The 24,692-nt window shown below is 43.7% G+C and overlaps 2 protein-coding genes across 4 annotated transcripts in view; one reads left to right on the top strand and one right to left on the bottom strand.

Moving 5' to 3' along the window:
- eml3 (EMAP like 3) overlaps positions 1-17,321 on the bottom strand; it is a 41,787-nt gene extending 24,466 nt beyond the window's left edge. For both annotated transcript variants that reach the window (XM_069159015.1, XM_069159016.1), the window contains exons 1-3: positions 17,219-17,321; positions 377-553; positions 134-248 (exon numbers count right to left, since the gene is read on the bottom strand). In XM_069159015.1, coding sequence (XP_069015116.1) covers positions 134-248; positions 377-553; positions 17,219-17,243 — 317 coding nt within the window. In that variant the 5' untranslated portion in view covers positions 17,244-17,321. The remainder of the gene's footprint in view (positions 1-133; positions 249-376; positions 554-17,218) is intronic.
- A 900-nt stretch (positions 17,322-18,221) lies between these two features.
- Positions 18,222-23,076, top strand: ecsit (ECSIT signaling integrator). 2 transcript variants are annotated; one of them, XM_069159014.1, is made up of 8 exons: positions 18,222-18,307; positions 18,440-18,725; positions 19,219-19,615; positions 19,705-19,928; positions 21,302-21,359; positions 21,636-21,784; positions 22,421-22,526; positions 22,621-23,076. In XM_069159014.1, exons 2-8 carry the CDS (start codon positions 18,609-18,611, stop codon positions 22,899-22,901), a joined length of 1,332 nt encoding a protein of 443 aa, XP_069015115.1. In that variant the 5' UTR covers positions 18,222-18,307; positions 18,440-18,608; the 3' UTR covers positions 22,902-23,076. The 2 variants fall into 2 exon arrangements, with proteins under 2 accessions (XP_069015115.1, XP_069015114.1); XM_069159013.1 differs by having other exon boundaries at positions 18,223-18,307; positions 18,577-18,725.
- Positions 23,077-24,692: the final 1,616 nt, after the last annotated feature.

The following is a 24,692-nucleotide window of genomic DNA, read 5'->3' as shown; positions in this document are numbered from 1 at the left end:
TAGATTACACAGACATATGAACACAACCAGCCTTCTGAATGGACCGACATGCTTCGGATGTAGCACAAACAATATAACTGGCCCCACATCATCAATCCTGTCCCTGTAAGCACTCGGCTGGACGGTGCGGTACCTGGCAGAGGTGTGGCGGATCCCGTCAACTGCTGAGCTAGAAGACAGCTTCCTGCTGCTGCTGAAACCATCTGAGCAGCACACCTGGTTCAGCACCCGTGCAGCAGCCGGGTTCACTGAGGGAATCGGAGCAGATTATCAGTTCGCAGCGATGCGTTCTGTAAGTCCTGCAACGTCCTATGAACGATGGATGAGCAGGGTTCATTTTTGTACACGAGTGCCAGTGCTCAGGACCATCACCCACCTGCTATGAGCTGCTGCTTCAGTAACGGCAGGAGCTGATTGTGAATGTGGATCTTGCGCAGGGCGTCAGCCAGCGAGGACTTCAGCAGCGTGATCTCGTCCTCCTGCGCCTGCAGACGCACCTCCATCATCGACGCCCGGTCGGGGAACTCGGCGCTACTGTCGGCCGACACATCGTCTGTAAAGAGAGCAGCGGAAATTTCATAAATTGAGAAGCAGGCTTTAGTGTGAAAAGCCTGCCTGACAAACTGAATCTGGATTGCACTGTTGCTATAAAAAAAAAAAAAAAAAAACATTCTTTATGCACTTTAAAATGCAGACCTGAGAATTCAAGCACAGATCACATTGATTTATAATTAAGGCTGCAACTACTATTTATTTTCATGATCAATTATTCTGTCAGTTATCTCCTTAATGAGTCATTAATTAAGTTAGTAAACTGTCAGAAAATGTGTAATTTCGCAAATACAAAAGGGGACCACATAAAATGTTTCATTTTATCCGACCAAGATAATTAAGTTTTATATAAGAGAAGACCGTAGAAACTGATTTTTCAAAACAATTAATTGAAATCAAGACTTTTCTGCATTGTGACTTTTCTGCATTTCTTCAAAGGACTGTTTGAAGGCTTAGACTTGGTTTTAAGGGTTTAAGTTCAGATGCTAAGGTGAGTGTTCAGGGCTCGGGAACGTGTCCTCACATAGATAGAAAGACAAACCTCTAGTATGTGTTTTCTGGTGTGCCGTTCGTTTTTTAGGGGATTACAGATGTTTGGAACATTGCACTCTGACAGAGGAGAGTCTCCGAAGCTTCTCAAAGACCCTATTGTGTGTGGACTAGAGCTACAGCTCGTGTGTGTGTGTGTGTGTGTGTGTGTGTGTGTGTGTGTGTGTGTGTGTGTGTGTGTGTGAGGAATGCCCTCCTTCTGTCCTTGGTGTTACAGAATGGAACAAAGCTGGCGAGCAACAGGAGGATGTTTTCCTGCTCCATCTCTACTCATCTGTGTTAGTAGTCCTCGTGATGACTCAGCCACTCGACTCTCACTCGGCCCTGCAAGTGTGTATTTCTGCGCCGCAGTCCAACGAAACTCGAGCATTAATTGACCAAGAAATTGGAAGGAAATGTCTTTCCCGCGCCGTAATAAGTAGGTAAGAGGTCCTCAGACACCACACAAATCTTTCAAAAGGCTCACGGAGCAGAAGCTCCACAGTCAAGAGCCACAACCTAGAATTACACAATGCCAGTAATTGTCGGTCTCCAGCTCCCCTTCCACCTGCATCGAAATATTCTGGTTATTCGAGTGGCCTCGGTGGGAAAAAAAAAAAAAGCGCAAACACTGCAGAGTAAATCACACATTATGACCTTCTGACATGTAAGTGAGAGGACCGTAAATTCCAAAAAAGCCTACAATTACCTCAGCTGGATATACCTGGCAAACCGCCAGCACAGGGCACGCAGATCGTGTGACACGATGCCATCTTGCGTCCCCAGGTAGCTCCGTTCAATACACTTACGCACAGATTAAACATGCAATTACACACGTGACACTTTCCACAGGCATCCAAAACGGCCATAACATTGTTTCACACCTAACATGTTGTATGATCTGGATTCCAATCTCAGTTATTGTTGCACTGATTCTGGTTTTGCATCAGGGCACACGGGAGTTCTTCAGCCTGTTGTATTTGAAACGAGGAGGAGGATACAAAGACAGTCGGTATTTAACAAGCAGCGAATGTTGTTGTTTTTCTACCCGCAGGCGGTTCTTAGTGTGTGCGACAGCCACTGTGATGAGTGACAGCTGTCAATTTCACAGACCGAAGACAGATTCCCTCACAGAGGAGCTCTGCCATGTTGCCTGAAAATTAGATTCTATTTTAGTAAATTAAAACGGTTTGATAATACAACAGTGTGGAGACACAAGTTTATTCTGGAAAAAAAAGAAAGGACGTTAAATAGAATAACGGAATAACTGTAAAAATGAATGATAGATTTTTCCAATTTAATATTTCAAGAAAGAAAAGAAAAAAAATCACTAAGTCACTAATATATCCTGTTTTGAATATGTTTAGAATCCATCAGACATTGGATTGAAAATCAAATTTTCTTTTCTCCCTTTGAACTCCTCAGTGCTGCTTGCCGTCGACCGTGTTGTGACAGGGTCTTCGCACAGATGACACAAAGCTCCTGAGCTCGCTGAACTACTCGGCTGCAGGTGGTTTGAAAAGTTAAAAGGTAAATATTAATGGTCGCTTTTTTAAAAAGAAATCATCATCGCAAAGTTTGCAACATTTAATCTACGCTCGTTTGTTCTCTTTAAGTTCGGGAAGACGACTCGTACAAAAAGGAGGAGTCGATCCTCAAAGACATCGGAGCCTCGGCGGCGCCTGGACCGGAGGTGGGCGACACCGCAGAAGCTTCAAGTTCACGTTGGGTACAAATTTAATCAGCAAATGATACAAAAAATTAAGACTTCAAATAATCTTGAACGACGTGTTTTATATAATGATGTTTCTGCCTTTGTTCATCAGATACGTGAACATGGGTGAGATGCTTTAGAACCAGTTTCTGACATGTCAGCAAATTGAAGAGCACGCCATCGTCAACATGGCGCACCTCCCTCGCCCTGCGCTGTAAAGGAGCGGTTCACGTGGACTCTTTCCTTTAACAGCAGCTGAACTTCAACAGTGTCGATCACGCAGCTGTACTGCGGCAGATGGCTTTGGGCCCGATTGCCTGAAAGTGACAGTCAGCGATGAAATGCCTTAATATGCTTTCGTGTCATGGCTCTAAATATTTGAAGGAAGTGAAGGACAGATGCTGGTTGTCCCACCCGACTACCGCCGTCCTGGCAGACTTCACCGAGGGGACTGAATTTAAGAAATGGCTACCGTGTGCTCCGGGGTCCTCAGGGAGCGACCGGTGGTGAGGCAAGTTAACGTGTCCAATCGGCAGACCCTGATGCGGGTGGACGAATGGGACCAAGAGTTCCACATGACCAATGGCCCGATGTAGACCGATGTCACTCGCCCGTTCAGCCCAATGGCGGCCAATCGGAGTCTACGGCTTGAGCGCGTTAAGATGATGTCACACACACACACACACACACACACACACACACACACACACACACACACACACACACACACACACACACACACACACACACCAGTCAACCCCTGACAGCAGGGCGCACACAGGTAAACACAACATTAACTTATTTTCGACCTCCCTTGAACGCAACAGTTTGGATTTCTGGTGCATTTTTGTGTCATAATTTCAACTGTGAAGAACTCAGATTGATATATTTGTCTTAATAGTGCAACTGCACAGCTCCTCTCCGCACACCATAATCTACCGAATGAAAACACCCCTGAGCTGCAGGCGGTTACACAAGAGCAACGTGGGCAACCGATATTTCTGTTTAATGCCCTCACTGTATTTTTTTGCAACAATCCTTTGCGTGCATTTTGACCGTGAGCATTATACTATCATAGTAATTCAAAAGTAACAGACATGAATGTGGAGGAATACTGACTTTATACTTCATCCACGAGTCGGACTTCTGGCTGCATGTTGGCTCTTGTAATGTTCTCAAATTTTTTTTTTTACTCTATTAAACCGATCTGAATGCTTGCAGCTGCATAACACGGTCGATTACAACTGCCCTTTGTTGGGTTTTTTCGAGGTCGGCTTTGTTGAATGTAGGTTTCACATATTGTAGTTGATTAGGATCGATTCCGTGGGAAACGTGAAGGTTTTTGTTGCCTCTGATTGGCTGATGGTAATTCATATCCTGTTTACAGCCCATCGTAGAAGTTTACAAGTCTGTGATTAACGGTATAGAAGCACATTTATCTTTCCCCGTTCCTAAAATGTGGGCGCGAGTTTTTTTTTAGCCCCCCCCCCCCCCCCCTTACCCCATCCGCCGCACATACAGATTCTCACGTGTAGAGACTCGGGGCCGTAAACTGGAGCTCAACGAATGCCATTACATTTGGAAAAGCCTCTCTCCTTCAGCAGAGCTGATGAGAAGCATGTGTTTGGTTGTTTACTCGGCACGATCAACATCTAATTCAGTTTGGTCACAGATTGCTGATCTGCGGAGGGACTGTCTGCTTCAAAGCTGCAGACTTAAGACACGCCGACATTTACCTGTCGAAGCTGCGGTGCCGCTCATCTTTGTGTGTGTGTTTTTTTTTTTAAAGGGGTTCGACGTAATGGTTTGAAGTCCGTAGTGGTTAATCTCACAGAGCCCGGCAGCAGCATCTTCTTCCTCTCCTTATGTTCTTTTGTGTTTCTTGGTAAATAGCTTTTAGGTGCATTACTGCCCTCTGACTGTAGTTTAGAATAATAGTAAGGGCGCTCCCCAGAAAGTCCTATTTAATGTTACCATTATACGATCATGTTGTTTTTTTGACATTGTCATGTTGAAAAAGATTTATATTTGTCTTTTATAAAAGTCAGCAGAGGAAAATCTTCCCAGTGCCGCAGATCTGAATGTTTGTTGTTGCATAAACAACCTGTTGATGACGACCGGGTGTTTGTGATTTTCTTCACCGGGATAAAGAGAGAACCGGATCGTGTGTGTCTGTGCCGTCACACGGTAAAAAGGACACATCCACCATCAGTCCGCAGACAAACTCTGTCCGTTACATGTGGCCACTGTCTACAAAGGAGGGGTGGGACGTTTGCCGGCTGACTGACGGAGCAGCCGGTGGCCTCGTGGGAGCTCCGGCATGTCAGTGCGTCCTCTGATGATGTTTCCCTTTTGTAACTATTTCGCTGGAAGACGCATTTCATCATCGGCGCAGTTGCAAAATACCCTGGAAGTGTTGCAGCTTCGGTGGAGATAAAATTCCTTCAAAATGTTACATCTACCGGGAGCTCTTGTGAGCTGTTGTTTCCTGCAGAATAATGACGGGTAGGGCTCTAATAGCCATGACGTGGAAGCCATTCAACCTGTTTACCAAAGTCAAAGAGGAACAACTCTCTCCCGGTCGCACTGATTCAGGGCCTTTATTCGCGAGACTGTTCAGAATCACACTCAGGACTTCTGCGGAGTCTGTAAAACACATTTGATCAAACTTTCTTATAGGAGGGGAGATTTTGATGTCATTAGTTGGAGTATGGCTTACCAGGTTAGCAGAGTAAACGTCGTGTGGTCCTTTGACCAGTTAGAGAAGATGAATAAAGTCGGCTTTAACGAGCCTCCGATGAGATGAATCAATATCCAGAATCCAAAACAATTCCAGTGTTCGGTGTCATCCGAATTATGCCGCATGGATGATGCAACTTAAAGAAATCGGACCTTTTGTACAACCTTCAAATGATCAACAACCACGAATAAGCTTCAGTTTGATAGCTGACTGAGAAGAAGGGCAGAATCTGAAAGACTGCGTTTAGAGGTCAGAGCCTCTTCTGTTTTTCAAGTGTTTTCAAAGTCTGCCGTGCCAACAACGCTTCCTCGGAAGTTGAGGTGAAACAATGACACCTCTGATAAATGTGGTGTAACGGGGCATCATTTATTTACATTTAGGTTTGACCAACGTGGAATTTCCAACATAATTTCCTCAGAAATCTAAATTTCAAATGACCCGATATGTTTTTGTCATTTCTTAAAAACTCTGTATTTTCTCTTTTACAGATAAATTGTGTATTCAATTAAATACATGAACGAGACAGTCCACCGGTGAAGCCGCGGTCATGTGAATCCATTTCAATAATGCTGTCTAAATATCGACGAAGACGTGAAACCAGTGGTCAGAGCAGGTAAATGGAATTGTTTTGATACACACATACACAATCTCTGCACAGAAACATACCACAAAAGAAGAAGGAGCTGCTTCTGCATCCTCTCTACAGTTCTATATCCTGTTTTCGGTCTTCATGCTAAGATAACCAGCTTCTGACGGTATCGGATCTTTTGTACAGAAATTTGTGTTATCTTTTCATCGTACTCTTGGCAAGAGAGCAAAAACAAAAAAAAGAGATCATTTTCTAAAATGTGTAACTCTACACCCCGTCGACATGGTTGTAAAATCTGCAAGTTAGCATGTCTACGATTGTCGACGGATAACACGGAGTCACGCGGGAGAAGCCGAGCTGACTCTCTTAAATAGGTAGACTGGAGCTTTACCAGCGGCGCTCACAACCCTCCTCACACAAACCCGACCTGGTGATGAACAATTAAAACATTCCAATCCCAGTGCTGAAACGTGGATGGAAAAAAAAAGAAAAAAAAAAGCTGAGGAAAGCAAAGCACGCGCTGAAAGCCCGGTTCCCACTGTGTTGGACCTCCTACCTTGTCTTTCTGGGTGAGGGGGGTGAGGGGTGGAGCCTTCACCAGTCAGGGTGCACTGTCATTAGGAAGTACACCACTTTCACTCTGAAACCCACAAAAACCCATTTGATCCAACACGGACAAAGAAAAAAAATAACACGTGGATTTTTTTTTGGCTCTCTTTATATTTCTGTCAGTCTGTATATTCTGCATCGAATTCTAAGTGGTTTTGGGGGAGGTTCTGTTAAAATGGAGACGACACGGGGGGGGGAGGTACAAGATCTGCAGTCCCACAGTGAGACTTTCCTTGGTTTCCAGGAGATCCAAGCTATTACTGTCAGAACAGTCTATTTGCGTGAATGTTCTCACACTGTCCGAACAGAGACGGCCATCTGGAGCGTTTTGGCAGCGCGTCAGCTGCAGCACGTATAGGCGCCTTTCAAATAGCACACACTGTCATTTTTTTTATTCATGTTGTCTAATGTGTAAACTCACTACACATTCCGAATTGGCCTCCCGGGATGGACAGACCCCGCAACTATAACTCTGCTTACATTACACAGGTCGATCAACCAGCTACCATCACGTTAAGCCTCCACACGCTTTGTCCACTGACAGTTCTCATTTCATATACTGTAGTGAAGCTGATTAAAACGCAGCTGTTGCCACGGCAGCAGATGATGCTTCAAACGTGGATGTTGCTGCAAAGAAGCTACAGAGTTTAATATGCGGACGCTACGTCCCGCCCGCCGATAGCTGTAACCTGACTGCACCGCAGGCCCGTCAATCAAACAGACCCCCAAAACACCGCTTTTTGAAGCTTATTTTCTAATTAATGACGGCATTATTTTCAGATGGACGGCCAGAAAACGAATAAGAAGGAGGGACTTTAGCTGACAACACCATAAGAAGCGGTAGAAAGAAAGTATTGACATTGTATTTGATAACAGAAGTTGAATTGGAGTCTATGGAGCCGGAGGCTTTTTGGAGCCGACCTCTAGTGGCACTTGGTGGTATTGCAGTTTATGACACTTCTGCATCTGCCTTATTTTTCAAACCCGGAAGCTCCGTCCACTTTTAGATACGGTCTGTGCTGGACACTCAAGATTAGTGTCACCAACTCAGTACCTGATAAATGGTCACAACCTCCCCGTTACATCCGCAGACGTACACCTGTTCCTCTGGTGTCTCCTCTCCCCCCACGTGTCCCTCATCTCTCCCGTTTGTTTTGTGGTCATGACATGATGATATGACGTACATGAACCACTGTCAATACCGAACCACTGTACTGTACCATGGCCCAAACGGGAACCAAACTGAACTCTGACCCTTAACTCTCACCAGCTGGTACTAGCATTATGGGATTGTTGAGATGTTGCAATAAACACACAGCATCGCGTTGCAGATCATTCGCTTTCTCCCTGCCACACACACACACACACACACACACACACACACACACACACACACACACCCAGCCTGATAAAAGATAGAAAAAACACTGCGTGATGGACACTGACCGAGAAGGGAAATAACAAACGCTGGGGCGTAAACATCCACAGAGGATGATGACTCTGACCTCCAACCTGCATGGTGCAAACTTGAAATGAACACAATGACTAGCTCATTAATTGTTTTCGGACCTTTCAATTATAAATCAACGGTCACAGCTTGTATCTTTAATCGAAAAATGTCCAGCCACCATGCACAAGTCTGCGGGAATATCACTGGGATTTAAGGAAGGACTGGAGAGCAGAAGAAGGAGCGTGGGATAACTAAAATTAAAACTAAAACTATCAAATCAAACTCTGCAGGACGTGTTGCCAACACATGTATATACCGGCACTTGCTTTACAGATGAGATCTTTCTGTTACAGACACTTCACCTTCCTCGATGGCCACCATCACCCCCCCCCCCCCCCCCCCCCCCCCCCCCCCCCCCCCCCCCCCCCCCCGCTCGGAGAGAGGAGGGAATAAAATCATGACAAACCAACACCGACTCCTTGACCCACTAACAGTGGACCAGGCAAGAGAGAGCGTGATGCATGTTTTCTGATTGCGAGATCGTTTATATGGAGAGAAAAAACTAAATATAAACAAATAGTCAAATTTTGTCATGAAGAGCCAAATGAGATTTGACTGACACGAGTTCTGAGTTCGGGACAGACTTTGAGTGTCGGCTCATCGGTGTCGATTGATGTGTAGAATTCACATGGATAGGAGACCATTAACGTCAGTGGGTTCTTTTGCTGGTTTCTTGATTTGTTAATATCCGGCGACACCAGTGTAAAATGACCAGCTTGAAAATACAGCGCAGTTTGGGGTGATACCATCTCTCCCTGTAGGACGTTAATTCAAAAATCATCTCTTTACGATAGGGATATGTTTATAGGGACTGACACCTCGAAGCTGAGATTAAATACCGAATTGCTCCATAATTGGCACATTTCCTGCTCTGAGACCGTTGTTGTTGCAGCTGGAAGCATCTGAACGTGACATCAAACCATCTACATCTGGTCAACTCCCCGCAGGAAGCTGCACCAAACAGGAAGTTGACATTTTCCCTCCAAAGGCAACGTTTTATTGCTGAATGTGGCCCCCGAGGGGGGGGGGGGGGGGAACCACCATTAACCATCCTCGACCAGGATCCATCTGAAACTGCTGCTTACACGCATAAAGACAGAAACTGTCCATAAAAGTGGACCTTCAAGAATACAAGCGACGCCCAGAGCCCGTTGACATTTGACTCTAAACGCAGGAAGGTTAAACACTGGATGTGAGTTTCTGTTTCTGTGCAGTCTCTCTTGGTGAAAACTACCTTTTTTTTTTAATATATATTTTATGTTGTATTTCTGAGACCATGACTGGCAGTTTTGGTGGTGCCACACCCACCGCTGCTGTAAAAGCGTCACGTGATCTGTTTTTTTTTGGCACCGGGATCCTGTACTTAGGCTGGTTTTACACATGGGACCGGATGAAAAAACTCCCGATGTCAAAATTAAACACCAGAAACGAAAGCGTCTCGTTACGATCTAGAAGGTCTCATCTCTTCATAGTCTGTTCTGTTTTTTGATCAAAGTACACGTCGGTGAACGTCTGCGCTTCAAATTAGGGGATTATCAAGTCGTGAATTCGAAAGAAACACAGACGACAAGTCCATCTGAAAATCAAACACAGCTTGTTGTTTTTTTTTTTCGCTTCACCTTTGCTGCTATAAACTCCAGTCTCATCCTCCGTTTGGTTACTAATAAAGTATTTGTAAACTGTCAAAAAAGGTCAAACCGCAACACAAACAGACATTAACAGAAGGAATTATCAGTTGCCACATCAAACTGGAGCGCAGCCGCATCTATACACAAACATCTGCACGCATAATTGCTTTCCCCGCTCCACTCTGAGAGTCTGTTTTTCTTGTTTTTTTGTTCTTCAGCTCAAAGCCGTGACTGCAGGTGACTCATAGCCGTTTGGCAACGGATCGGGAGGAGCAGGAATGCGACCCACGTGAAATTCACTGCGACTGCACTGGAATTCAGATATTCAGACTTCACCTGGCAGTAGAACGTAGTTTGACTTGAAATTTTTAAACAAAATACAGATTATGTCACAAACTTCTGTCATTTTTGGTGAGCGACGCTTCTGTTTGCGTCTGTGTTTCCACTGTAGAGAGCGGCGTCTTACATTTCCACCCCAGAAAGCGCAGCCTTCAGAAGAACCGACAGGAAATGACGCACGAGTTCATATCAAACGTAACAGGTAATTCATTCATTCATTCCATTTTTCTTCTCTTTGGCCAATAAAATGCTCTCAAATCAAAACCCAAAGATGGGACAGATAATGATGGCAGTCGTCCGTCACCCAGTAACCACAGCGTACCCTCATTCAGGTTCACCAGTTAGTTTTTGGTTTTGAGTCGAAATTTAATTTTAAGCAAGGCTTTCATTATTTTTGCATTTTATCTTGTGTCTAAAAGGTGCATATTGCTAAATAAATGTGTAAAACCACTCCTTAAAGCATAAAAAGTGTCATTATTGCAACCTCCCTGGATGACATTCATCTCATCATCATCATCATCATATTTCATCCATTCATCCATCTTCCACCAGTGACTGAATAGATGCTGGAGGTCATATTTGCACTAAGGCCGCCTTGTAGGTGAATTTATCCCCGGCAGTCCCGTCGGTTTATTATGATTGACGTTATGCAGGAAAAATTCTACCAAAATAAAAAAAACATACATGTATTTGCGAATCACATCACAGACAAGTGAGAGCGAGGCCTCAAAGAGTTTGGTGGTATTCAGATGAAAAGCCACAAGTATGCAATGAGCCTCAAAAAAAAAAAAAGCAAGAGAATTTGATCCCAATGCTGCAAACACAAAAATCCTCTATTTGATTTCTGCTCCTCTGAAAGGCCCGCGGTCAGGCCCAGTCTGGTGGGTGTCTGGCTGCCTGACAGCTGCAGAGTCCACACGCTGCGGGATAAAAGTCTTCTGTTGAGTCACTGTGAACAGTTACACAGTCCTTCTAATCCAACTGGTTTTGGACTGTGTTTAGACTAGTTTTAAGGCTGGTTTTAAGACATGTTTTGGACTGTTTTTTTTTTTACAAAAACATACTTTTCACTCAGCTTGACTACAGCCAGACATAGAAGCAGCAGCAGACATATTCAATTCTATTCTATTCATAAGATGCAAAATCACAACATTAGTGATCTCAGGCACTTTACATGGTAAGTTCAAGACCTAATAATGTGATAGAGAGAAATCCAACAATTGAGCAATTACCACAAGAGGATCCATTTGGAAACTTTCTTTTAACAGAAAGAACTCTCGCAGAGGTGGACGGCCATCTGCCTCCGTCAGTTGGGGTGAGGATTAGCTTAGATTGAGTTCCTGTTTTATTTTGTATCAACAGTACATATGTTTCTGTAAACCTAGATTACTGCCACGTCTCCAAATATGGCTCCATTTTTTTTTTCTAAACTTCCCACAACTTAAAGCTGCTTATTTTATTTGCGAGGAAACGTGAGCTTAAAATATCACTATAACCCTGTCGAAAGGAAACGCATCTCCTGCAGCCTCCGACTCCCAATTACATTTAGCATATTCGTGCAGTGTCCACCCACTCGTTTTTCTACCTCGCACCAAAGGCTGCTGCATAATGACCTCAACCACCTACAGACGCCGTTTGTCCCGAGGCACACTGCTGTTTGCTTTTAGCTCCCCCTGTTTGATTCTGACGCCGTGCTACCGCTCCACATCCTGCACGCCCCTGCACAAAACTGTTTGAGGTCCTGTCAGAGAAGTGAAACGGAGCAGCGGCATCTGCGAGAAACATTCTCTCCCCACGCACACGCACACACACAGTGCACGTGTCTGACTAACATCGCAAGCGGCGAGGCTGATTTGGCGCCACACTGTTGTTATCCTTTCATCGGGGCTGGAGCGGCGGAGATGAGCCGGCCTCCGCCTCAACGTGAGAGATGCCGTCGTTCACGTTTGCATTCGCGAAGGATTCGATGATGATAAATAAAAAAAAAAAGGTGTTACTCGACGAGATGAACCCAACGACGGCAGGTTCTACGGGCTCTGTTTATCCCTCTTTTTTTTGTTTTTTTCCCCCCCCCCCTCAGGGGTTTGGAAGAGGAGGACACCGAACTACGTCGTAAAGAGGATGAATATTAAACTTATATTCATCTGGTGGACACAAACGCCGACCACTGACTGGGAGGCTGTGGCTCAGACGGTAGAGCGGGTTGCACACCTAATCGGAAGGTTGGTGGGTCGACCCCCCCCCCAGCTCCTCCTGTCCACATGCCCAAGTGTCCTTGAGCAAGACACTGAACCCTAAGTTGCTCCCGATGGTGTACCGTCGGTGTGTGAATGTGCTCCTGATGGTGTCTCGTGCGTGTAAATAGAAAAACCATGTTAAAAGCACTTTGAGACCAAAAGGTGATAAAGCGCTATGCGGGTCCAGACCATTTACCAAATGTCGCTCTGCAGCTTGTTCAGTGTGGAAATGCGCATGCAGTCACAACCAAATATGATTTAAATCATCCCCCCCCTCATTTTCCATTGATTGTTTGGTCTATAAAACATTAAAGGAAAAGCTGTATATTCTCAAATTTGAAAAGATAAAATCCATCATCAATATAGTTTATGCTCTATTTTCTTAAAAAAAACAAACACCTGATGAAATAAATACCAGCACCTTTATATCTGTTTCATATTATCTTGGCCAGTAAAAGATTCTGTTCCGTACTATAAATAAAATTACTCGGCCAATCAACGAGTATTGATTAATCGGCCCGTAAAGGAATGTGTTGGTTTGTAAAATGTCAGAAAATAGTAAGGCCATCATACTCTCTAAACCCAAAGGTTCAGTTCACAGCTGGCGGCGGGTCAACGCGCCATCAGAGAGTTAACTGTTGCATCTGGATGAAGCAGAAACAAACGTTACGCAAGACCGAGTTCGTTCTACCGGAGCTACCGAGTTTGACGACTGACAGATCATAAATCTTCGCAAACGTTTATGATCTCGCTGCCGTGATTGGAGCTCATATAATAACCTGATCTCATTTACCTCTAGGGACGAACCTAAAGTTCACAATGAGCTGGCTCTCAGACACGGAAGAACCTTTCCACAGTTAAACACTCCAAACTTTCCTAGAATCAGCAATAACACGAACAAACACGACTACAAATCCACACGTTCCAAATTCCAGTATTTAGTATTTGACAAGCTTTTGATACTCGGTGCTGCAGACATGTTTCATTCAGCACCAACAAAGTACTGAGGTTTAGTATCCAGCCCGCAGAGAGAAGCAAACTAAATGTTTTACCACCAAGACTTCAGCAAAACAGTATGCCTGCTTTTCTCAAAAGAAGTATTACAACATTTCTGGGAAAAAAAAAAAAAAATGACATAGCTGCCATTTTGCTGGTGCAACTTCCTGCTGATCTCGGCACAATATGTTCCAAATCCACACAAAAGTCATTCTAGACATTCTGCACACCTGAGCAAGAAAACATTCGAGGGTTAATCCTATTTTATCGCAATGTAGGTATTAGCATTTCGATCACTTTGACAACACTGTGTCAGGATCAGATTTATTGGCCGAGTATGTTGATAGATGGAACTCAACTGCAGTTCCCACGCAGGCAAACAATGAAATCTTCAGAAAACTCCTTTTGCTCTCTCGCACCGAAACCTATTTATGAGTACAACATTTCTAGACCTGATGGTGCCGTCTCATTTTTTTTTTTTTTTTTTTACTTCATTCACACATACAGCAATATTTCTTTTGTCATTTGAACAATGGTCTGCGGTCTTCCACGTGACAAAAATACTCGCGGGAAAATTTGGATGAAGGCAACGCAAACAAATATGGAGGAAAGTGAACATGAAGATCGCATCTGGTTTAATTCAGAACAGGACTACGACCAGAGGCGCCACTTCTGTCACGTGAAATGTGGTTTGTCTTACACGGACCAGAAAACCTGTTCTTTCCAGATTATGCTGCAGACTGATGTTGCGATGTTGTGATGAGCTGTGCTGCTTATCGATATGTGCTGCTTAGTAGGTCACCGCCTGCACAGATCAAACAGTAAGCTAAGCATGTTTACAGCCTGGTACAAAAAAAACTAAAAAAAAAAGGTTTTGGGAGCTTACAGTTATGCATAATTAAGGCTGGAGCTTGAATGACAGATGGATGCCGTCACGGTTGGCTCACTGCTTTTAAGCTTTAGCAGTTGACTGTCAGCCAGTGTCACGCTGATAGATCCTCTCCACGTCCGTGGTTTCACCTACAGCCATCCTCCACCTCTTTGACTATTTTTTTAGCGAGGAGTTAAGATGGGCCCATATCTTTAGTAAAACAATAAAGTTTCACAGTTTCAACATTTGATACCTTTTCTTCGGTCTTTTTTCAATTAAATATGGGTTTACATGATTTGCAAATCATTGCATTTGGTTTTTATTTACAATTTACACAGTGCCCCAACTTTTGTGAAAACGGAGTTGTACATACTTGTATATGGCAAATGTTGGCTAAGAAGCCTCCTCTGGTATAAATGCCTACAGATATGATCGGTATTAAACGGCACGTGCAGCTGGATTGTAAAAAGCTATCATCTAGTTCTACACAGTCATTTCATATTATCTGAAGATAGAGCACAGCGAGAAAACGTGCCAACGTCTGTGTCAGTAATATCGAAGCCAGGAGAAAATGGCTGTGACACCATAGCAACTCGCTCGTTTATGGTGAATGGTTGATATGATGCCATACCTGGTTAATGTTCCACAAATTACAACAGAGGCAGCAGTCGGATGTAATTTGTGATCGTGTTCACCAGTAAACTCCACTCAGCAGGGATAGGCTTCTTCCTGATTATTTTTTTGCTACCGACTAATCTGCCGATTGTGTTTTGAATTAACTGATTAACCGTTTGGTTTAAGAAATGTCATAAAACTGCAGGTGGTATCTTCGCATGTGTTTTCCACCAGAAGTCCGAAAAAAAATCCCCCACGTTGAATTTACAACAATACGTTTGTATGACAAAGAAAAGCAACAAATCTTCTCTTTCAGAACTTCTGCAGATATTTGACATTTTATCACTATTTTTTGCTGGAGAAATTTTTTTTTCCACAACGAATTGACTATTGAAATAGTCCCTGATGACTCTTCTCATCCATTAATTACATACTTGTTTTAGCTCTACATGAACTTTCCGTCTCAAAGACACCACCTTGTACACCGCGTTTTGGTCAGAAAGGCACAACAAACAAATATCTGATAATGGTGTCCGCTTGTTATGTTCGTCGCTAACCACAACACTGACTTCGTCTCGTTTTGTTGTTGTTGTTGTTGTTTTTTTTTTTACTGTAACTCATGCAAACCAGTCAGCTGACGGTGGAGACGTAGTCACGATCGGATGTCCACCGCAGCTTTCAAAAGTACCAGCACACCCGCACGACTGCGTTTCAAGGTAAAGCGATCACCTCTATTGTGAAACGCGAGAACAAGATGAAGATTAAAGACTTTTTTGTTTTTATCGAGACGAGCAGCAGCACTCCACGCTGCATTTTACACCTCAGGTTCCCTCCAGCGCTTAAAAGTCGTGCCCACGGGCCAGCTGGGCAGACGTCCCCACGTGATGTTTACTGTCCCCCCCCCCCACCAGCTTACAAGACAAGTAAACACAACATCAGCGCATAGGTGGAACAGCAGGGCCTATAGATGTGCAAACAAAAGCCGCATTGTGCAACGCTGTCTCGGCTCCTGTTTCACTGTCAGTATTGTGGGGGGGGGGGGGGGGGCAGAAAGCGGGTGGAGCTTTTCAAAGGAGTCCGGATTTGTTACTCGCTTGCGAAAAGACTTGGGAGAGCAAAATGGACAAACTCATTTTGTCTACTCAGTTAAAAAAAAACAACAAAAAAAACAACAGGCTTTTAAAATATCATACATTGTTCTACTTTGTATTTTTTTTTTTTTTTTTTTTCCAGCCCGCTGAGTTTTTTTTTTTTTTCTTCTGACAGCTCCAGCGGTGGCTGGAAAATATACAGCAATGAGAACATGCAGCACAAAGCACAAAAGTGAAAATGAAGTTCATTCTCGTAGTTACTGTGCTCGCCGTTCACAATAAGCACGACAGACATGCGAACCGACACAACAACAACAACAACAACAACAAAAAGTCTAAGTCAGTCACGCCTCAAATTTGATTTCAACCCGCGTGCCAAAATCAAGACAGCTGTTTGAATACAGTACTGAAGCCTCGCGCGCAAAAAAACAAAAACAAACTCGCCAGCAGCTGAAAACGCACGAAGGCCCACAGCTTGTATTTACCAACACATCTTACACGGTCTCTCAGTGCTGCTATCGTGTTTCAACACAACTTGCAACAACAAAAAAAAAGAAAAAAAAAAAAAAGGTGCCCACCAATACTATATAAAAAGAAAAATACTTTATTGTTCCTGCAAATGTGAAAATATGCTGCCGGTGCGACACTGCCAGTGTTCAAGTCATTGTATATTTAAGCAAGCGCCCGAAGCGCCGCTTAACTTCCTTTTAAACAACATTTGGTCAGAGCCCTTCCTGTTTATTTCCCTTATCCTCCTCTATAAAACTGTAACCAAAGAATGCAGTAGCCAGTGCTGCAAAAAAAAAAAAAAACGTCTGCGTAACTGCGTTGCTTTATTAAATTAAAAGCTCTTTTCTAACGAGAAGCACAGCCGAGCGAAACCCGAAAGTTTGACAGGTTTGTAAAAAAAAAAAAAAAAATGCTTTCATTCATGTTGCCGGGCGTATGGAGGTTTATCAAAAATACACAAATAACAAATTATTGCTCTTTTTTTTATTATTTATTTATTTTTTTTGAAGGTAGTTTGGCAAAGTGTTTCCATCCATAAGGATGTGAGCGGCATCTCCGCACACACAAGCGAGTTAAGTTTCCACAATGCAGTAAAAAAAAAAAAAAAAAAAGAGAGAAAGAGAAAAAAGAAAAGAAAACGTGTAGAAAAAAAAAAACACAAAAGGACGGTTGTCGTTGCTTTTACTCACCAAAACTGTTTGCAGAAGAATCCATAATCCCAAGTTTACGCAGAGTGTAGTTTTCTAGAGGTAAAGTCTGCACTGAGGTTTGTTTTCCATGCTGAGAGGAGTGTCACCCGTCACACACTGGAGACTTGTGTCAGCTGCCAGGTTCAGTTACAACACCGGAAACTCCGAGTTTTCCTGTAATTAAAGTCCTTATTGTCTATTAAACACACACACACACACACACACACACAAAAACACATAAATAAACTGATGGTGCTAAATTATTATGTTAAGTGCTATATAAAAAAATATTTAAAAAAAATAATAATAGTTTTTAACAACAAAAAAAAAACCACATTGCCAGTTAAAAGAATGAAAGTGTCTTCCGGAAACCCAGTACCTCGTTGTGGCCGGCTTGACAACTTAAAGAAAGCACCGTGGAGACATGTCAATAGCGGTATCCATTCACTCCCTTTGAGCACTTATCTGCGGTATCTGGGTTTATTGTAAAAAAAAAATAAAAAAAAACTATTTTTTTTTCAATCAATATGAAACTTAAAACTTTTTCAGGCTACACTCAACTGAGAGCTCGGAGACGGGGAGCCTGTCTGTTTTGAAGGCGTGTATCGCCCCCAGGCGGCGGGGTTGTGTAGCGCACGCACTCAAATAAAACACCGGGACAATCTAGAATCGAGATTAACAGTGACAACAGCATTACAATGTTAATTTTATGCTTTTTTGTTGTTGTTGTTGTTTTGTTTTTTTTGCTTTCACTTGTCGCGCTTTTGCTCAAATACCTTTAATTGAAATAATTCTGGTGGGACTTTGCGCGTCTTTTATCGTCAGGAAACGTGATGCCAATTAATATCTACTATTACAGAAACAGGCGCTGCAAAACGTTCATTACATGGTCCGTTTTAGAAGAAAGTGGCGAAATACCCAACAAAGTACAGGACGGACGTAAGCGGAACAATTAATGTGCCCTCGTGTTTCCGTTGTTAGAGGGGGGAAGGAAATGTGTGTAGAACCAGAATGTGCTGCCGACTTTTCAACATGGAGGCGTCCGTGTAGAGCGGATTGTGAAGGAGACTCCAGCTTAAAGCATTAATGGTGGGTATTATTTATATAGTTGTTCGTGCCGGTCCGATCATTACATAACGAGAGTATTACGAATGATCAATTTATAAAACTAATTTCGTGACGTTTTGTCCTTGTCTCACCCCCCCCCCTGCTTTAATCTAGATGGGAAACTTCATACTAAAATAAAAAAAAAAATGTTTTCTCGCTTCAAGATAAATATTTCCGTGCGGTTGACCGAACAAACGGCAGGTCGAGCCTCTGCGAGCTGCCCGTGTCATCATGTTGCTTTCCCCGCGCAGCTCCGCTCTGTGACCGGTGCGATGGCTTCGCGATGACCCGCCGCGTCCTGCAGCGTCTCCGGCTGCCGGCCGCGTCAGGTCGGCGTGGCGCTCCGCTCCTGTCGGCCTCCTCCAGACACCCCGGCGCGCTGTGTGACCTCCAGCACCAGGTGAGCTGCACGTCTGCGCGCACACAGGAAACACGTAAAAGATGAAGGCCCTGACACAGCTCACAGCTGTTGTTATGGTAATTGCTGCACGTTTTTTTTTTTTTAACTGAACCTGGGGGGGCTTTTACGCCCTCGGAGATCTGGTGCCCCTGAGCTGCTTTTTCCCCGGTTGGAAATTCTGTCTTTGTCCTGCTGTGAACACCCGCTAGAGCACCTACCTCCGAAAATAGTCCCCAACAAATGCACTTATTTCCTTTTGAGATCTGCTATAGAAACAAAACCAAATTATATAAATCTTGTTTTTTGTTTTTTTTTTACTTTGCTTCAAGATTGTCTCAGACTTCGAGCCCTTTAAATGTTGTCCCGGTGAACTGATGCTGCTTCTCGGTAGTTAACGGTTGTACGACCACAAAATAATCCAATCGCGAAGACTGAATACTGAATCGATAGTTCCTGTTTCGTGCACACGTGACAACAAAAATTTCACTTCTAGGCGTTGAGGCGTTTCCATGGCAGCCCAGCGTGCGCCAAGAGTCGGCCTGCGCGGTTCATCGCCGAGGACGAGGAGAAGGACAAGTCTTTGGTCGCCCGTGACGACCTGTTTGAGCAGGTGGCCAAAGAGGCCCGGACCAAAGCCACCTTTAACAAAGTCATAAACGTCTTCCTGAAGAGAGACGTCCGACGGCGGGGACACGTGGAGTTCATCTACGCCGCTCTGAAGAAGATGCCCGAGTTCGGAGTGGAGCGAGACCTCGTCGTCTACAACCAGCTGCTGGACGTTTTTCCGAAAGAGGTGTTCGTGCCCCGAAACTTCATCCAGAGGATGTTCAACCACTATCCTCGACAGCAGGAGTGCGGCGTGCAGGTGCTGGAGCAGATGGAGAACTACGGTGAGTGCCCGGGAGGTCACGGGAGTGTCGGGAGATATTTAGATATGTGTCCTCCGGAGAAGTCACGCGTGACGCCGTTTGTGGTTCAGGGATCATGCCCAACGTGCAGACCAAAGTCCTGCTGGTCCAGATCTTCGGGGAGAAGAGCCACCCCATGAGGAAGTACCAGCGCATCATGTACTGGTTCCCCAGGTTCAAGCACATCAACCCGTTCCCGATCCCCCAGCAGCTGCCTGAAGACCCGGTGGACCTGGCTCGCCTCAGCCTGACGCGCATCGCTAATGACCGGGACGCCAAAGTCAGCGTCTACCAGGTAAAACTTGGCTTTGCATAAAGACCGGAAGTCCAAAATATACCTTTTTAAAGCTCTTTGATTCACGCGTGTCACCTTCTCCTTTATTAAATAGGGAATAAATAGAGAATTTGAAGTTTAAACCCCGATGGTGTTGGTGCCTTGTGTGGAAATGGTGCTCATTAAGTTCAGAGCTGTCAATCACAGTCTTAACTCGAGGTCCACTTCCTCGCTTTCGGCCAGAGCTGTCAGTCATAATCCGAGCTCACATTGTATTTGTAACAGGTCTCCGTCCGGGAGAAGCTGTGAACAGATTTGTGCTGAGAAAACAGGGAAAATGACGAGACGGGCAGACATCCTCTCGAGCTGTATATTCATTCAACAAATTTAAAATGTAAACGATAACAATTATAAAGTGCAAAATCATGAATCTAGTGTACTGTGTTCACCGTGTTTACAGTTTACATGTCAAGACATTCAAAGTACTCACGATAGTAAAAAATCCATCACAACAAAAATACTTGTATCGAACATATAATGTGGTTAAATGTCTAAATTTAATCAAAACTTACCAAAATAAAACTATAACTTCACATTACCCTATTTCATTCACTCCTATACGTTGTAATAATGAACTTAAAATCACCCTATTTGATGTGATAAATTGGTATTTAACTCCTACTAGCAGTTTACATACTTGCAAAATCTACTGAGAATGACAAATACATTTGGCGGCAAATTACACAAAATGGCAAACGGTGTTTACTTTAGCTGAAAGGGCTAGCATAAGCTAAAGAACACGTAACTCATATTTTTCTGAACATAAACCAAACTGACTGAACATGAAATGAGTCCTTTGAACATATTGAGGTGATTTCTTTATGATAAAACAATACAAATGTACAGGAGCCAGAAAACCACCCTCTTAACATTACAGGAATTCGAAGTAAGCTCATGAGATCACTGCTCTTAATCAGTTCATTTTAAAAGTTATACAGACAAATTCATACTTAAACAAAAGAAAATGTGGCCGTACATTTTTGAGTGCGCCACATATTCACTTGTTTTTTTTCTGGAGCTTTTTTTTTTTTTACCACGAGCTCGATTCAAGATCCCCTCAAGAGTACACGGAGGAACCATAAGATATGTGGGATTTTTTTTTTTCTTTTTTCCCCGATTTAAACCTCCAAGGCTGAGAATGAACGTTAATGAGCAACAATCCCGCGCAGATTGTCTTTAAATGTCTTCCTTATTCAGGTGTTCGTACCTGCGGAATAAATCCCAGAAGGTCTAATTTGACCTCAGCTTCTTTATAGTTATTTATTTTATTTGACGTTATTTTCATCAAATTAAGAAACGTGCGTTTTCATCTGTTTATTTGCCCTTCCCGCCAGCTGCCCCGCGCAGACGTCACGGAGAGCGGAGCGGAGGTCGCTCTTCCTCACATCGTAGGTATGGAAGCTTTTGGTGTGTTTACCGTGTTACAGACGTTTGCAGGTGTTCAGTTTGGAGGTGTAACGACAGCGAGCGAACTGCCGTCGCTGGAGGTTTACAGGAGCTTCTTTGACGCGCGATAACGTCTAAGTGAGATGATGTTTTGAAGCCTGACTGAAAAGGTCGCCGTGTTCTCCCTGTCTTTAACAGATGTTGTACAGCGGTGTTATTGTTTCTATGTACGCTCAAGACTTTCGCTCACCGCCCTTTGTTTCCTCCTCGCGTCGACGCCAGGTATCCAGAGCCCCAGCCAGGTGGAGCTGCTGGCCAATCACAACCCCAGCAGGCCGGTGTTTGTCGAGGGCCCCTTCCCTCTGTGGCTGAGGAAGACATGCGTGTACTACTACGTCCTCAGGGCGGAGCCCACGCCGCCCGAAGAGAAGGTGGGACATCGCTCAGCTCTTATCATTATTAACAGCGGTTATTAAATATTACTGCTTCTTGGTCTCGTTGCGGGAAATAAGTGTGAAACTGGTTCGTTTTCACTTTGTGGGGACAAAAAAAAAAAAAAAAAAAAATAACAAACCGCTTCTGTCTGAACTCAAGTGACCTACTGTGTGGAGGAAGGAAAGTCCCGTCAAGCTCATACATTGAAGCATTAAAGTTCTGTTTTAATCACACAAAATGCATAATCTGGTCAAAATTCAAAAGATGTGACTCTATAAAAGTGGGACCAAGAAACATTAGAGAGCACAGAGTTAAGGGGCAATAATTCATAAACCTTAAACAACAACCAAAAAAAACGACTGCTGGAGCTGAATACTCTCAGTTACTAAGAAACTAAAATCTGTGGTTGTATTGTCCCAAGATAAAACCTCAAAAAGAGTCAGTGTTGTCACAGTCTTGGATATATTACACTATAATGACTATTCAAATATTTGAAAATCACCCCCCCCCCCCCTCGTCTGTCATTTCTGTCACTCAAACATCAGACCCACAACTGTGGAAGAGCTGCCCCCCCCACCCCCCTCCACCAACAACAGATGTTTAAGTGTGTGTGTGTGTGTGTGTCCCTACAGTCAGACGAGCCCTACGACCCTGAGAGGTGTTTGGACTATCCTCTGCAGCTGGACCTGGATTTGGACCGGGACTTCGGGGACGAGGAGAACTTCGATGTGGAAGATGGTAAGATATCTGCAGCCTTTTTTTTTTTTTTTTTTTTTTTTTGTAACGCTCCTTTATAACAGAACCTTGACGCAGATATTTGTACGTCTTCCAGTGGACGAGGGTCCGGTCTTCGCCATTTGTATGAGCGGTCAGGGAGACCAGGCCACCCTCAACCAGTGGATCTCCGGTCTACAAGAGAACAACCCCATCCTGGGTCAGGTCCCCACGCTGTTCCGCCTGGACGCCGGACCCCGGGAGCTGCAGGGGGCGGCCGACGCCGGGTCGGGCCACCGGCCCGATCCGGAGAGCCAGAGTGAAGAGCAGCAGCCCGGAGAGGAAGCTGAGGCTACAGAGGAAGAGGAGCCCCGGAGAAGTCAGCGGATGAAGCAGTGAACAGCAGCCAGACTGTGCGGTTAAGACTCCCGTCAGTAGAGAATCAGGACATACTGTGAATGGCTGATTTAAAAAGTAGGAGACACTGACTCGGCAGCAAAGACAGCAGAACCGAGGAGGTGGTAAGTTTAAGTGATCCAATAAATTAAATCTGAAGAAAAATTCTCCGCTTCCCTGTTTTAGTGTCTCAAACATATTCAGCCACACAAAATTCATTTTGAGTTTTCCATACTAGCCTCGATTCTTTGCTTCTGTTTTTGTGATTTTTGTTTTATTTATAATTCAAACTTGTCAGGCCTCAAAAAATGATTTCAACAAAGCAGAGGAAAACTAATTTAATTGGTCACAACCGGCAGAGTAGTATTTATTCATTAAGACTTCCAGGCTAATGTGTGATGCTGCTGAAATGTTAATTTACAAAAAGATGCATTGAAATCCCAAAACACTGTAAAATATACAAACGTTTAACAATATCTTTGCATTTGCTGGTTAAAAAAACAAAAAACGATAAATAAAAAACAAAAAACGATATATGTGGAAAATGCAAGTGAACTACCCCCAAAACAAAAAGTAATGCTCCCCCGAGCAGGAACCATCTTAAAGGAAGCTTCTCAGCAGAACTTGATTTAGTTCCTGTTTCCTCACATCGGCAACCTCTGACGCCACCAGTCCGCTCAACTTGTTTGAACTGCTGTTTACCACAAAATGGTCTTTGTTCAGAGACCTTGGAGATTTTCAAACCGTGAACCAACTGAACCGTTTGGAAACAGCCAAACCTTTATCAGTAGAATAAAACTGTGTAGCTAAAAATGGGGGCCGGATTCACAAACTGTCTTGAGAATAAGAGCTCCTAACTTACAATAAAAAATTTCTTGCCGAGAGATTTTCAGAGCAGAAAAGAAGGGACAAAAACTTTCAATCTAAGTGATGAAGACCCTGTTGATCGGTATGATGCAGTCTTTTAAAAGATGTGATTAGTTGATTAAAAAAAATGATTCTTTTTTTTTGGCACAGAACAAACAGTCCAGTGTCCCAGTAAGAGGCAGTGGGAGGTCTGTAACTGTCCAGTCTTGAGTCATCACCGCTGCACTGTTGCATTTTTGCAAGTTGCTAAATTATCTTTGTGCTGTAATCAGTTTCATTTCTGGTTCCATTGTGTTAAGCGAGAGTGCGTCTCCAATGAAAGGAACCACAAACATCCCCGCACGATATCCTCTGTAGCCTTTCATGAACTCGCCAGAAGAATATTTCTCCAACTCTTAAGTCTTTACACCATTTTTGATTTTTTTTTTTTTTTTCTGCTTAAGAAATTTTCCAGCCTCTCCTCCCTGCTCCCGACAGTGGTTCGACTCAGGAGCTCGAAGGGGCCGGGATGCTTTGCGAGTAACTTAAGAGGAATTTCTTTGACAAAAAAAAAAAAAATCACGATTCTAGGAAGCATGTCTTTTTGTACTTAGAAGATTTATGAACACCCGGTCTATGGTTTTCACTGGTAAACTGTCTACAATCAGATTAGTGTCTACATAAGGCCATTAGCAGAACAAAACCAGGCAGTCTGGGACAACGCTGGTTGAGACAAAGGGAACTTTTATGAAGTGAGTGAGTTTGATTTGTTGTGGGGGGGGTTGCTTCTCCATTTACATTTGGACTGTGGCGTTAGTCAAAAAATTGTTTTAATATTCAGTCCAAGTTGCGTTAGTTTTATATCCATTCATGAATCCTTATTTTTTACAGTGTAGCCCAACTATACGTGTCTACGCAGGTCATGTATAGTGGAGGGTAACCTGTAAA

This window comes from Embiotoca jacksoni, unplaced genomic scaffold (genome assembly GCF_022577435.1).
Source record: "Embiotoca jacksoni isolate LCO1_2020_lvr unplaced genomic scaffold, fEmbJac1.0.p SCAF_24, whole genome shotgun sequence".
Taxonomy (NCBI): domain Eukaryota; kingdom Metazoa; phylum Chordata; class Actinopteri; family Embiotocidae; genus Embiotoca; species Embiotoca jacksoni.
The sequence above is the reverse complement of the archived record's forward strand: the minus strand, read 5'-3'. Positions and strand labels throughout refer to the sequence as shown.

Coding starts and splice junctions, on each gene's coding strand:
- ecsit (XM_069159014.1), top strand. CDS start 18,609: ATGACCCGCCGCGTCCTGCAGCGTCTCCGGCTGCCGGCCGCGTCAGGT. Junction 18,726..19,218: donor TGTGTGACCTCCAGCACCAG/GTGAGCTGCACG, acceptor TTTCACTTCTAG/GCGTTGAGGCGTTTCCATGG. Junction 22,527..22,620: donor GAACTTCGATGTGGAAGATG/GTAAGATATCTG, acceptor TACGTCTTCCAG/TGGACGAGGGTCCGGTCTTC.